This window comes from Zeus faber (assembly GCF_960531495.2).
Source record: "Zeus faber genome assembly, chromosome: 1".
NCBI classification, from domain to species: domain Eukaryota; kingdom Metazoa; phylum Chordata; class Actinopteri; order Zeiformes; family Zeidae; genus Zeus; species Zeus faber.
In genome coordinates, this window is record NC_137193.1 from 26520114 (window position 1) to 26534123 (window position 14010).

At 43.1% G+C, this 14010-nt stretch overlaps 1 protein-coding gene across 1 annotated transcript in view; it reads left to right on the plus strand.

The window, feature by feature from the left end:
* Positions 1-12524, plus strand: part of col8a2 (collagen, type VIII, alpha 2) — a 46947-nt gene extending 34423 nt beyond the window's left edge. Inside the window, exons 2-3 of the mRNA XM_080007723.1 lie at positions 2501-2692; positions 7594-12524. Coding sequence (XP_079863849.1) covers positions 2542-2692; positions 7594-9497 — 2055 coding nt within the window. The 5' untranslated portion in view covers positions 2501-2541 and the 3' untranslated portion in view covers positions 9498-12524. The remainder of the gene's footprint in view (positions 1-2500; positions 2693-7593) is intronic.
* The last annotated feature ends 1486 nt before the right edge of the window (positions 12525-14010 follow it).

Consider the following 14010-nt stretch of genomic DNA (forward strand, 5'->3'; position numbering starts at 1 on the left):
AAATCTGTTTCATATAAGGTGTCACTGGCCTGCCAGACTGCAGGGGCTGCTTTTTTTTATTTTTTATTAAACTCTTGTCTAACGGGCCGGGAAGGGATTTGATGCTACATGTGCTCCTCTCTCTCCCTCTCTCTCTCTCTCTCTCAGAAAGTCGTGTTATGTTGTGGTTTGTTCTGAATTGCCCAGCATCACGTCAAAATAGGGGGGAAAGTTAAGAAGTTGGAGTGATTTTTAAGAGGGCCTACGCAACCACATTACCAGAGGTGTGCATTTTTGGGTTCTCATGCATAATGCCACGGTGCATGAGATTCACCATGTGTGTGTGTGTGTGTGTGTGTGTGTGTGTGTGTGTGTGTGTGTGTGTGTGTGTGTGTGTGTGTGTGTGTGTGTGTGTGTGTGTGTGTGTGTGTGTGTGTGTGTGTGCGTGTCTTCAGCCACATGGGATTGCGTGAGAATTATTTTTAACAACGTCTGCGGAGGCTTTTCAACGAAAACATCGATTAACAGATCGTGTTCTGTCTATGTTTGTGTCAGAGTTTTTTGGGTCGGTGGGCACCCAGACCACTGCCAGATAAATCACCCCACAGACCACAGACCCCTCAGACCAGTTGTCTTGCCAGCCAGCCAACCATTCAGCCAAATGGCTAAACAGTGCCCTCCTCCCTCTCTCTGTCACTCTCTCTTTCGCTCTCTCTCTCTCTACTCCGACATGCCCCAGCTCTCCCTCTATCTTCCTCTGACGCCCACTTCCTTCTTCATTATGTTATCAAATTTTTCTTTGGATTGGGCTTCACGATCCAGCCTTTGGCTTCTTGCAGTCTGAGTCTCTCTCTCTCACTCTCTCGCTCTCTCTCTCTCTCTCTATCTCTCTCTCTCGCTCCCTCTCTCTCACCATCTCTTTCTTTTTCTCTCTCTCTTTTTCTGCTGGCCACCAACTGAAATTTCATAAAAACGCAGATACACAAAAAGGCACCGATAAAGATCATCCAAATCCACATGCACTCACACACACGCATGCATGCACGCACGCACACACACACACACACACACACACACACACACACACACACACACACACACACAGACACACACACAGATGCAATTCCAGACTTGCGCTCCCAGACGTGAGTAATCACAAAAACTTTGCTCATGCTTTCAGAAAACTCTGCTTAATTGGCCATAAAACAAGAATTTGAATTTGACCACCAAACTCCACACACACAACAGCGGCGAGCGGCAAAACAAACGGACGCACATGGTGGCAATCAGACAGAACCATTTTTTTTTTGTGTGTGCTTACAAGTCTAGGTCTAATTTTAAAATCCTATTTGACTCCCCTCTCCCTCTACAAAGTGGGCCTCATTCATCATTTTCTTCATTTTTTGCTTTTGATTTCTTGCTTTTGTTCTTGAGAAAGGAGCCTCAGCCGCAAAAGAGTCTTTGGTCCTTATAGGTCATCGTTGATCACTTTGAACAAGCTTTGTTACTCCGTTTACTATGCCCGCAAGTGTTGCTCACTGAAACATTGAGTTCATTTTTCATGAGGAATACAAGATTCTAAGTAGAATAGTAGTAGAAGTCCCAACACACACATCGTGATCGTACCACAGAAAAACATTCATTCGAGAAAAAGACACGAATGCCAAATGGTTTGTAAGTACACTTCATGATAAGGATCTAATGCACTTCACATGAGTGAGGCCCATTATTCCTAGTATGTAGTTTGATTTCCTATCGAAAATAAATCTTCACTTTCAAACCCCCAAATTCCAGCTAATATTCATCTAATTGTGCGGTCTGTCCCTAACTGTTTCCGGCTGCCTTCACTGTCTGGATATAAACAGCTGAGTGGGGAGTTAGTGACACAATCATGCCTGGGGATCTACAGTAAATATCTTTTTTCCAGCCAGACAATGCCTCCATCCTTTAGACGGTAGAATGGTAGAAGAAAGGTAGAAGAGAGGAAACAGTTTCAGTTTCTGTGTTTCTGACTCGGAGGGAAGGCTTAAGGGAGTTAGTGTGGGTGTTCCTTCACCCAGCAACATTATTGACGTCCCTTATCTAAACCAAAACAGGTCAATGTATCAAAGATAGAAGACGTTTTCTCGCTGAAATACAAAGTCGTAATGTTACAAATGAGTACTCTTATGATTGAGAATGTCAATACTTTTTTTAGTTGAGGACTTTTTCAGGAGTACTGTGTATTTGGAAGTCGGCTTCAGTAATTACCACTGCAAAGGTACACACACATCCCTAGTGGTTTCCCTCTTGCACCTGACCAGGGTTAGCTAAATATTTGTCTGTGGTGACGTGAGGTAGAACTGATGACTTCCCCTTCCCCGTTCCCCCCTTTCTCTCTGACAGCAATCTTCTGGAGGTCAAAGGCTGGCAACAACAAACATGCTCCAGCCCGCCAGACCACAGGGGATGGCAGGACCTGTTCAAGTCTTACCTGATTTCTGTGTTTCTAATGTATTTTATTTTGCTTTCCTTCTTCCAGTTCTTTGTGCGTGACTCGTTGAGCCTGGGCGGCTGGTGACCATGCTGCTGACTGCTGTCTGTGTGCTACTGACGCTGGGGGGCCATGCTTTGGCTGGCGGCTACCCCCAAATGCCCCAGATGAAGTACATGCAGCCCATGATGAAAGGGCCATTTGGACCCCCCTTCCGAGAGGGCAAGGGACATTACATTGGTGAGAAATCCATGTGTATGTGAATGATTGAGACTACCGTTGCACATTGCATTAGCATTGCATTGCTTAACTATACAAGACTAAATAATAGTTATAATAAACAGTATCACTTATCCAAGAATAATAAACTGTACAGTACCTTTCTCGTCAAGACCAGTCAACTTGAGTGATCAGATCAGAGCTAGCAAGAGCAGTTTTTGGCATTTTGGTGTTGAAGTTATTCATTACGCATCGACAAGATAGACGTTTAATACTTCGTCGACAGTGTGTGCCCCTCCCCCCGTCCGTGTTTACTGGCCACTGTGTTCATTTTTTTAGATTTTGATGAACTCTCTAATCCATTGTTGATTTGCACTCACAGGGTAGTATTCCTACATTCTTGCATCTTCCAGTCCATTATGTGGTCCCCTTGATCCGAAAATCAAGAAAGCGGCTTTAGTTGCTGGTTGTCTTAATCAACGAATGCTCCAACCCTTTCCTTTTGATGTTTTTTTTTGGGGGGCTATCAAAGGGTCTCCTAGTCTCCCCTCTATGAGCCTTGTTGCAGTATAAGCATGTAATCAAGGGTTCAATCCTTTGGAATCGACCAATAGCCGGCCCACAAGCCCAGCCCAGAATGAAGTGACTGAGGTGGCAGGTAAAGACGGCGAGGGGGCAAATCTTTTCATAGATATGGGGCCAGGGGTTAAGCTGCCATGCGTACAAGAACCACAGGGTTTTTTTTGTTTCGTTAAATAAGGAATTCAATACAGTACATCTAAAGCAAAAACACACACTGCTTTGTGTGAAGAAGAAATCGCTCTGATCGCACTGCGGAGCTGAGGAGCTGACGCCACTGATATGCCGCCATATCCTCCTTGCAGGCAACGATATTGCTTGCGTGATCAGGGATATTCTGTGCGCCAGTGCTGTGAAAGCGCTCTCAAAAATATGCGTGCGTGGCTGTTTGAGTTGCGTGCGCGGCTCCTTTACATCCACGTTGATCTCATTCCCAGATTTTGCCACTGATATGCCATCATCGCCTCTGAAAAAATTCCCTTCTCACAGGCAGGTGGCAAATTCCCCGTAACCGGTGGTTGGAAACTTCTGTGATAGGGCTCATAAAACTTAGACTGGGGGGATCAGAAAATACATGCATGTTTAGTTGCTTCTTATGGTTGGCGTTTTTGTTTCCTGATGTATTTCCAACATGGGTATTGCAATAGGTAGGACTGGAGCAGATATCGATCAGTGTGTTGTTGTTTACTGGAATATTTTGATCTCGGAACTGTCATCGTCTCTGTGGCGTATTTATAGGTCAAGGAACAAGATGGACTGGTAGGTTTCCACAATGCTTGTTTTATCGATGGAGATGAGATGGTTCTTGAGTTTCTGTGATGTTCTCCAGAAGGTCCCCCACGCATCTGCTCCAGAAGCTCAGCCTTCACTGCTCTGGGGTTGGGAACTGCTTTAATCTCCAAATAATCCACAAACAGAAATGATGTACGATGGTTGACGTACCCCTGGCAGAACCTCTGAATTCACAAGTGCTAGGTTCTGCTGGCAAGTTGTTAAAGTTGCTCTCATATTAACGTCCATAATGAGATCTGAAAACAGTTCCAGCAGACAGGTGATTGGGATGAGGGAACCCATCAACTAATCAACTATCAACTAATGTTACGCACTGCCGGAGGTTGTTGAGACTATGACAAGAGGACGAGAATCAATATCATACATGACACATGTCATCTCGAAGTATTTCAGTTCAATCAGACAACTTGGCAATTGACAAGATCTCATAAGATACTTTAAAGGTGCTATAGTATCCATTAAAACCTCTAAAAGCCAAGTGCAGTGCAGTACATTTTCAACATAGGTGAAAATGGTCTACCAACCCCAAAACAATGACATCCAAAAAAAAAATCCAGAAAATATATTTTCATGAAGAAAATATCTTTCAACATCAAATTCTTGCAGGATGAAGTAATTTGATTTGTAGTTATTAAAATCAAGGTTGAGTTTAGGCTAAACCCAAACTCCACTGTCAGAAGCAATCAAGCATTTGTTTCTGCAAATGAAGGTAAAAGGTGAAAAGGTGAAAAAAGATCAAATATTAATGCTATCTTTATTTATTTTGCATCGTTTTTTGGCATCTGGGTTCTACCGCTCATCACTCCGGTAAGGTGTACAGCAAACACAGATATACTTAATGAGATAGAAATATGGGAATGATGAGCTTGAATCCCCAAATTGGATAGAAGAGTAAAGCCCAACAGCAGGATGCAGGGGAGGTGGAGGGAGTGCAGCACAGCAGGAAGGGCAAGAGGGATTGGCTGCTTAAATTGGCCAGCGTATGAGGGCGTGGAAGCCTGTGGTGCCCTCAAGTTGTCTGACAGAACTAACGCCACAAAATTTTGATTTTTGCAGATTACAAACAATATACAAACCAATTTGTGGCAAATCACGGGATCATTTGCCCCCTATGAATGGATTTTTTGCAATTAGGAACAGGGCACATTAAAAGGACATTACCGGACAGGAAAGACCAATCTGGTTTAAACGGGGCTCAAGATGTGACCCGATATGGAGACTTGTCACAGGTACCCATCACAGAAAGATATATTTGTACACCAGGGTTGTGGTTTATTGCTTCTCTGCAGGCAGTAAAAGGGCTTACTGAAGTGTGTGTGAGTGTGTCTCCTTGGCCTAGGGGTGCAGAAGGATCTGGCGGGTCTGTGGCGGGGGCCTAATGGAGGTCTGATTGCCCACTGTTTGCAGAGCTCCAGCAGCGAGTTGTTTCTCCTGCCATCTGGATGCTGTTACCTCCGATGTTTTTTAAGTATTCTGGGGGACAGGGGGGTGGGGGGGCTAACAGATTGATGGGAGAAAGTGTGAAGAAAATAAAAAAGCTAGAAATAAATATGAAAGAAATAATAAAAAGGAGGTATAAAATTACTCAACCAGACAACACTCCTGAGAAATGTGTACATGGTCTACCCACCCGCACGCACGCACACACACACACACACACACACACACACACACACACACACACACGCCTCCACCCGTTCCTTCCTCTTCTTCTTCAAGTGTGTTATTCCTTGTCATTGGCCTCTGTGTCGCTCCAGCGAGAACAGAGGAAAAGCGAGGGGGTGTCTCCTCCGCCAAGAAGCAACTCCCCATTTGCAAAAGAAATGAAGGCACAAGACAAAGACGACGGTCAACTGTGTGGGGGAGGAGCACACGGGGGCTCCAGGCAGCATCAGGCGTTCGGGGCTTAATCAAACCCAACAGCCAAACACTGGAATTATGGATGTTTGATCATAACCGCATGTATATAGTGTAGTAGGGGGCTCGTGCACGAATGTGCACACTGACACCATGTGGACAAAGCATAACTTTGACAAGATACACACACACACACACACACACACACACACACACACACCTACCATAAGAAAGGGTTCGAGAGTTGCAATGAACACGTTTTTGAGACTTCTCCCTAGCCTATGTGAACACAATGCAAATGCTACCCCCTACTGGTCAGAGGTCCACATTGCAGCAGTATAGTTTGCCTACAGCAAAGGTTTAACTAAATTATAAATACATTTATCAATTTGACAAATGTGTATAAACATACTTAACAAATTCACAAGTTAAATCACACATGAAGTAAATATAAATAAATCAATACAAATAGAGGTATTCATTCTATATTTAATAAGATTTCTCTGTTCAAGATTCTGTGGAGATGCATTAGATCTGTGCTTAATATTTAGGAACATAATGACATAGAGGTCAGCGTCTCTCATGTAAATCAAGGTCGGCTGTTAATTGCACTCAGGGGTGACAGAGCGCAATAATGGCACTAGGATAATCATTTAGCATTACCCAATTTGTTTCACAAATTAAAAAAAATAAATAAACATTTCAAAGGGAACAAAATAATATAAAGGAAGGAATTTTCTCTGAGGATATTTTTTGAAGAATTTACAATTGTATCATGTTTAATTCGGCACCTGCAGTCTTCTTGTTTTGCTGTAGGGAGCAGCAGTGCGCTGGGGTTAGATGCACAGTGTATTAGTAACTATTTGAAGCACTGTGCGTTTTACTCAAATCTGAGCTTGATCTTAACGTTAATGCACTTGGGTTTAGTTTTGAGAAAAACTAAGAAAAATAAGGGCTTTTGGAAAATGTCCGTGATGGTCTTAAAGAAGTCAACTGCTGCAAACATCAACACTAGTTATGAAGTTTTAAAATTATGAACTATGATGGTATCTTTGAACATTGAACAACTCATAGTTTAAACGGATTTTCTATTACTTCTTTGCAAGGTTTTCTGATCCGCTGCTAACAAATATTTTACTTTACACACAAACTAACGTTTATGTATGAATGCATTGAAATGTAGATTATGTATTTTCGATTGCAAACACTTTCTTTTACTGCTTGCAGTTGTGATTTATGAACACATGGAGATCACACTTACCACTGTCTGACAAAACATGAGGAGATCCACGCAGGCACTGTGTTGCAAGTTTGTATCATGCATATGTCTTATATTTCGGGCCAAATTTCTACCACTGCATTCTCTCTCAAATGTTTTACGATGAGATTTCAGACAAATTCACATGAGTCTACGATCTGGTGCTAGCTGTCAAACAGGAAAAGTTATATTTCCCCTGGCTGCAGTAGAATTGGGGTAAAATAACAATTGAGCATCTGTCTTATTTGGAAGAATACAGAAAACAAGACATCCAGTTTCAAATAATAAAATGATTAACATAATTAAACAGATATAATAAAATAAAAATAATGATCATACATTCGGTGTTATATGAGGATATTATGATACATTCTGAAATTTTGTTATTGTAATGTTGTGTCTTTCATTACTGTCAATGTCTTCCTGTTCTTTGTAGATATGCCGCCAATGATGGATGTAAAGGGGGAGCCAGGCCCTCAAGGAAAACCTGGACCAAGAGGGCCTCCTGGGCCACCAGGGGTTCCAGGAAAACCCGGGTTGGGAAAACCAGGTCTCAATGGTCAACCAGGCCCCCAGGGTCCCTCTGGATTTCCAGGAATTGGCAAACCTGGGCTGCCAGGCCTCCCAGGGAAGCTAGGGCCAAAGGGGATGCCAGGGCTAAATGGCGAGGTTGGTCCTCGTGGTGAACCAGGCCCCAGAGGTCTTTCAGGGCAGCCTGGTCTTCCTGGCCCTGCTGGTCTGTCTCTGAATGGGAAACCTGGAGCTTCTGGCATCAGGGGACCCCCTGGGTCACGTGGAGAACCAGGGCTGAAGGGTGGCCCTGGTGTTCCAGGTGAGCGTGGACTCAAGGGTGAGAATGGAAATGGGAAACCAGGACCTTCTGGTATTAGGGGCCCACCAGGGCTGAAGGGTGGTTCAGGGCTACCTGGCCCACCAGGTGTCGGTAAACCAGGACTGAATGGATTGCCTGGGCAGCCAGGCATAAAAGGTGATCAAGGGCTTCAAGGAAACCCAGGAGAGCCAGGAGAGGCTGGGTCTCTAGGTCTGCAGGGTCTACCAGGACCTGTTGGACTGGGAAAACCTGGCCTAGATGGTTTGCCTGGAGCACCAGGTCCACTCGGGGCAAAAGGGGAACCAGGGACTCGGGGCTCTCCTGGATTTCCTGGGGCTCCTGGGTATGGTAAGCCTGGACTGATTGGACCAAAGGGCGACAAAGGGCATAATGGGTTGCCTGGGCTTCCTGGAGACAATGGAGGGGCCGGAATGGACGGCCCAATGGGCGCACCTGGCCTTGATGGACAACCAGGATCTCCAGGACTTCAAGGTCCCATGGGGCTCCCAGGAAAACATGGTATGCCCGGATTCAAAGGAGAGTTAGGTATTCAGGGACCCCCAGGCATGCCTGGGCTCAGAGGTGACCAAGGGCCCAGTGGGCTTCCTGGAAAAGCTGGCATCCCTGGGGACAAGGGCATCCCTGGTCCTAATGGGGCAATTGGAAAACCAGGACCCAAGGGTGAGGCAGGACATGTTGGCTTACCAGGGAATCCAGGTCTTACAGGTGCTCCAGGGATCAAAGGTGAGACAGGGTTTATGGGAGCACCAGGACCCAGAGGTCAGTCAGGCATTCCTGGTCTCCAAGGGCCTTTAGGCCCAATGGGACCCCAGGGTGTCCCAGGATTGAGAGGTGATTCTGGATTGCCGGGAGCTCCAGGACTGGGTAAGGTGGGGGAGAAGGGGACTACAGGTCCCCAGGGTCCTCCAGGGAAACCAGGGATTGGTGGGCTTAATGGCAACCCTGGGCCCCCTGGTCCCCCGGGCCCCCCTGGTCCTCCAGGAAATGGTCAAACAGTTGTGGCAGGACCATCAGATTCACAGTTAGAAGGAGATGAGGTACCAGGGGACAGAAAGAAGCCTGTGTACAGTTACGGGGCACTCTCTGCTTCTGTAGCACCTGCCTTCACTGCTATCCTGACAACGCCCTTCCCTCCTTCTGGAATGCCAATAAAGTTTGACAGGACCCTGTACAATGGGCAAAATGCCTACAACTCTGCAACTGGCATGTTCACCGCCCCAATGTCTGGTGTCTTCTACTTTGCCTACCACATGCACGTAAAGGGAACCAGTCTTTGGGTGGCTCTGTACAAGAACAATGTGCCAGCCACCTACACCTATGATGAATACAAGAAAGGCTACATGGACCAGGCGTCCGGTAGTGCTGTTCTGGAGCTGAAGGAGGGAGACCAGGTGTGGGTCCAGATGCCCTCGGATCAGGCCAATGGCCTCTATTCCACAGAGTACATCCACTCCTCCTTCTCAGGATTCCTGCTTTGTCCCACATAACCATGTCTTTTCAATCAAATGCCCCTAGATTGGCACCTCAGAGCGGCCCCATATCTAAAACACACCTGAAGTCATGAAGTCAAAACATGAGAAAAGTTATCATTATTATGCCACGATCTTGATCGGCATTACCCTCAACAAGAAAAAAAAACTTTGTTAATGACAGATGGCGCGAGATAAGAGGCAGGGGAAGGATATTCATGCTGTGTTTCGTTCTGTTTTGTTGTCTTTTAAATGTCTGTTATGGTTTCTGTTTTTTGTTGTTTCTATTTTTTTTAGCATATATTATTATAATTATTGTAATTGTTAGAATTTTATTGAATTTATTTGTCCTTGTCGCCGTTCTTGTTTTGTATCTGATTCCGACGATTAAGTGCCTTACTTTGCCAAGTGTAAGTAACAGACCCTACCTTGTGACTGCACATCCTGTCCACATGCTCTGACACCGTAAGGATGACATTGCCGGACCAGCTGTAGTCCGGCTGCAGTCACTGCCGACACAAAATTCACTCATTGGTGAACAGCAACAACACACAACCAAGATAAATACCAATCCACGAGGAAAGATACAACAAATATCCATACACCCTTCCTTTTCAGTATGTTATTACTTTCAAAACCTACTCAACTGGCATACTACAAAAGATTGTGAGTTATAACCCAAAGCCATCACTGACGAAAATTGCCTCTCTTAATCATTGAAATGTTTTGTGGGTTCTAACCCAGTTGAAGATTTAGATGGTAATATTTGTTCAATTCCACAGCCTAATTGTGCCATGCAAACTGTATAAAACAAAGAACAAAAACACACACATTAAAGGGGTAGCAGTATCAGAACTACTAACATCACCACCAAGTGCCCTTAAGAAAAGCTTTAACACCATGCAAGGACAACAAGGTCTTTATATGTTTTCTTACAATTCAGTTAAAGTTGAGGGCTATATACAGTTATATGTATACACATACACACATAGTAGTTGAATAGATTCTGGATTAATTCCAGAGGGAACGCAGGCTTCCTCATACTTTTCTCAATTCCCCCATGTGCACTCCATAGACAATCACGCCATCGCATCATAAGCTGTAACAATGACATCGCTTAATAGGCCTCTGGCCACAAAGGTCAAAACAAGTGAGCAATCTAAGACCATAGACTACAAAATTTAAATATGTGTACAATCAATAATTTCAAGAGCTTTGCATTGAAACAGCCCTGCATTGCAAATAGCCCAATTTTATCTCATCTCAATGGAAAATCCACAACTGCAACAGGATCATGTCTCTTTAGGGATGAATAATGTCAAATTAAGAAGGTTCAAAAATGCATTGGTCTTCGTTGACTGGGCGAGTAAAGGGACTGACTGGGAGCCACAGATTGAGAAAGACGGATTGCATAATATTTAACACATCTCTACTAGATTTCTGAGGGAATGTGCGAGCCAGAGGAGAAGCTGTGTGCTTTGCTCACTTCTGCTGGTTGAAATATAAAATATAAACAGTGACTATGCCTGTGGGTGTCTGTGTTTGTGTGTGTGTGTGTATTATTGTCACATTCCACCCCGTTTGCATTCAGCCCAACACTTCAGTCCGATTATAATACGTTTCAGATGTTTCAATAGCTTGCAATTTAGCCAACGTGGGGTAAATTTTGATTTTGAAAAGGTGGAATGAGTTAACAAGGAAATTACAGATGTTGATAATAACATTCTAAGTAAGTGCCTGTTCGAAATAAGGGAATTAATAGAGAAATTTGACGGTGATATACATCATTCAGGTGGTGGAAAATGTGAGAAAAAAAATCGGGTCAAGAATTTGACAATAAAAAACTGTCAAATTCTTCCACAAAATGTCCTTATTGTACTCAAGTGAAAAGTACTATTTTGGGAAGTATATCAAAATCGATATTTTATCACAGGCTGCAGTGTTTGGAGAATGATGGCAATAATGATGGTTATGGTTGAAAATAGGTCTGTATGGTTTTTGGTGCATACATGATTCCAATGAAAAGTGTTATTACATACATTACATGTTCACTGACAATAACCTTTCAACGCTTTCATCACAGTGAATTCAAAATACCTTACACCCTAATGGTGGATCGTCAATATGCAGGATTTTTGCCAAATAGTGATCTCTGTAATCAAAATGAATGTATTCAGTTTGACTAATTGATAATAGTAACAACAACGATATAACATCTAAGTCTTCAAAAACACTTAATACACACATTTCCCAATCAGGTTTTAGAGTATTTTATACATATATAAACAATACATAATAAGCACTTGTTCAAGCCATTTCTGTCTCCTGACCTGGACAAATGAATGATCTGCTTATGTATCATTTTAGAGTCTTATTGACCGTTGTGTACTGTATGTTTTTCTGTTTCCTTTCTTTTCTCTCCCTCTATTAGATATTTTAAATGGTTATTTGCGTCACGTGTGCTATTACTCTCTGTCCTACGACTTTCTATAGACAATGTCACTTGCTTTGCCATTTGCCCCTGGTGCAAATCCTTCAACAAGTGTCAGTAAGATACATGTACTGTTGCAATCACAAATTGTCTCTGTTTTATATATTTCTATGGATTAAGAAAATAAAGAAAAATAGCCTCGCTTCGGTTCTTAAGGGATATTTGTTTTGTTTTAGTTTCGATAAATTCCCGCATTTGCACATGAAATTAAGATGAAGATGTATTTATACATTTGTTATAATTTAATAGGAATGCCAAAACTGACCAACGAAGCCTAGAACGTATAAATGGTATTTAACAGCCTTGATGAGTTAAGAGCATTTTCGACATGTATTTAGCCTTCTAGCATTGTTTGTGAAGGGCAGTTTGTGGACTTTTATTTTTAATTTTGTGTCATGTACAATGTATAAACTTATAGGATTTTTTTTCCGTCTTATACGTGGCTATTGCGTGCACTCTATGCAATAGATATTTGATTGAAATGTTTTGTCTGCTTATACAAAATCTACAGTACTTGATTGTATTGATACCACATCAATAAATAGTTCCTCGTACATTTTTCTCAGACTCTTTCTCGACATTTGCATACCCGCTGTTGGAATAAATAACATTTATATTAACTAATATATTTTTAAAGATCCATATGGTAATTCGGCCTGCATTTGATCTTCCAAAATTGCCAATGAAACTGTCTATGCATGGGTCAAGTGTTTGATTTCCAAAAGCACTTCATTTTTGGAAGTTTTTATGACCAATAATTATCATATGAATACGAATACGAATGATCATACGAGTAAAAAAAGGCATAGATGTTCCATAGCCCCCCCCCACCATACCCCAACCTACTATAGGCCTGTCTACTTTTTCTTATTTAGAGGTTCCATCATTTAATAAAGAGATTCGTAGAGAGAAGAGAACGTAGTAGAGGTTCCATCATTTAATAAATGCAGAATTATAACTGTCATTCATAGACACATTAGAGACTTTTTAGGCTTTGGGAAAATTGTTTGGTTATAAAAGGGCACAGGTGAGCAGGCGGTTGCCATGACAGCGGTAGGTTGCAGTCGGCAAACTGGATACAATAAGAGGCAAACAACTTGATAATGACCAGGGGTCGATATGCTGCCACTGGTTGTCAGCCTTAGGCAGGTGTCCCGAAATGTTTTCATGGTAAGACTGCCCTTGGCAGACTAAGCAATGGTTAAGGACCACCCCCGCCCTATTAAAAATAAAGTAAAATAGATATACACACTTTATCTGCAAATAATAAACTAGTGTAAAGCTATGACATGTATCAGAATATTTTTACATCACATCTTTATTGACATCATATATGATATTAATATCTTATAGATGTATAAGGTATGCCATGTAAGAGAAATTAATCAAAACCATTGAGAAATGATTTCGCTGCCGACCCCTTGCAATTCCTTCACCGACCCCCAGCGGGCCGCGAAAACCCAGTTTGGGAACCCCGTGCCCAAGAAAATGAAGTTGTATATGCATCAGGAACCTTAGAGGCCATGACAACAAACGTGTCGAAATAATTATTGACTATATATGATTTATCACTGAAAGTTCCTGAAATGTACACTGGAACACATGTTAACACAGGTTAACAAATCATTTACACACAGTTGAACCTTTTGATGCAGTGGATCGGGGTGATGACGGCAAGCTTTACGGGTAGCAGAAGTAGGAGTGCATAATACTAAAGACTTGCGACGGGTAGGCGTGACGCCACCCTCGCCGTCAGCGGGGCACGTGTCGGGATGACGTCAGCGCGCCTACTCCGTGCCGGTCAGAAGAAGTGACGCGTTGAGCGGCGTTTGTGTTGAAGCTGCGTTCCACTGGAACTCTGGAATCAGGTCCTTCCGAGTGCAAGCGGTTCCAAATGCCTGCTTCCCTGTAGCGCTTGTGCTTTGTACAAGCTACAAAAGGTATGTTGACGTAACATCACGAAGCAAAACGACAACAGAGTAGTTTTGGTCCGAGTCGGCCGTGTTTTTTAAGCACCCACGCAAACGGAACTTCGACATA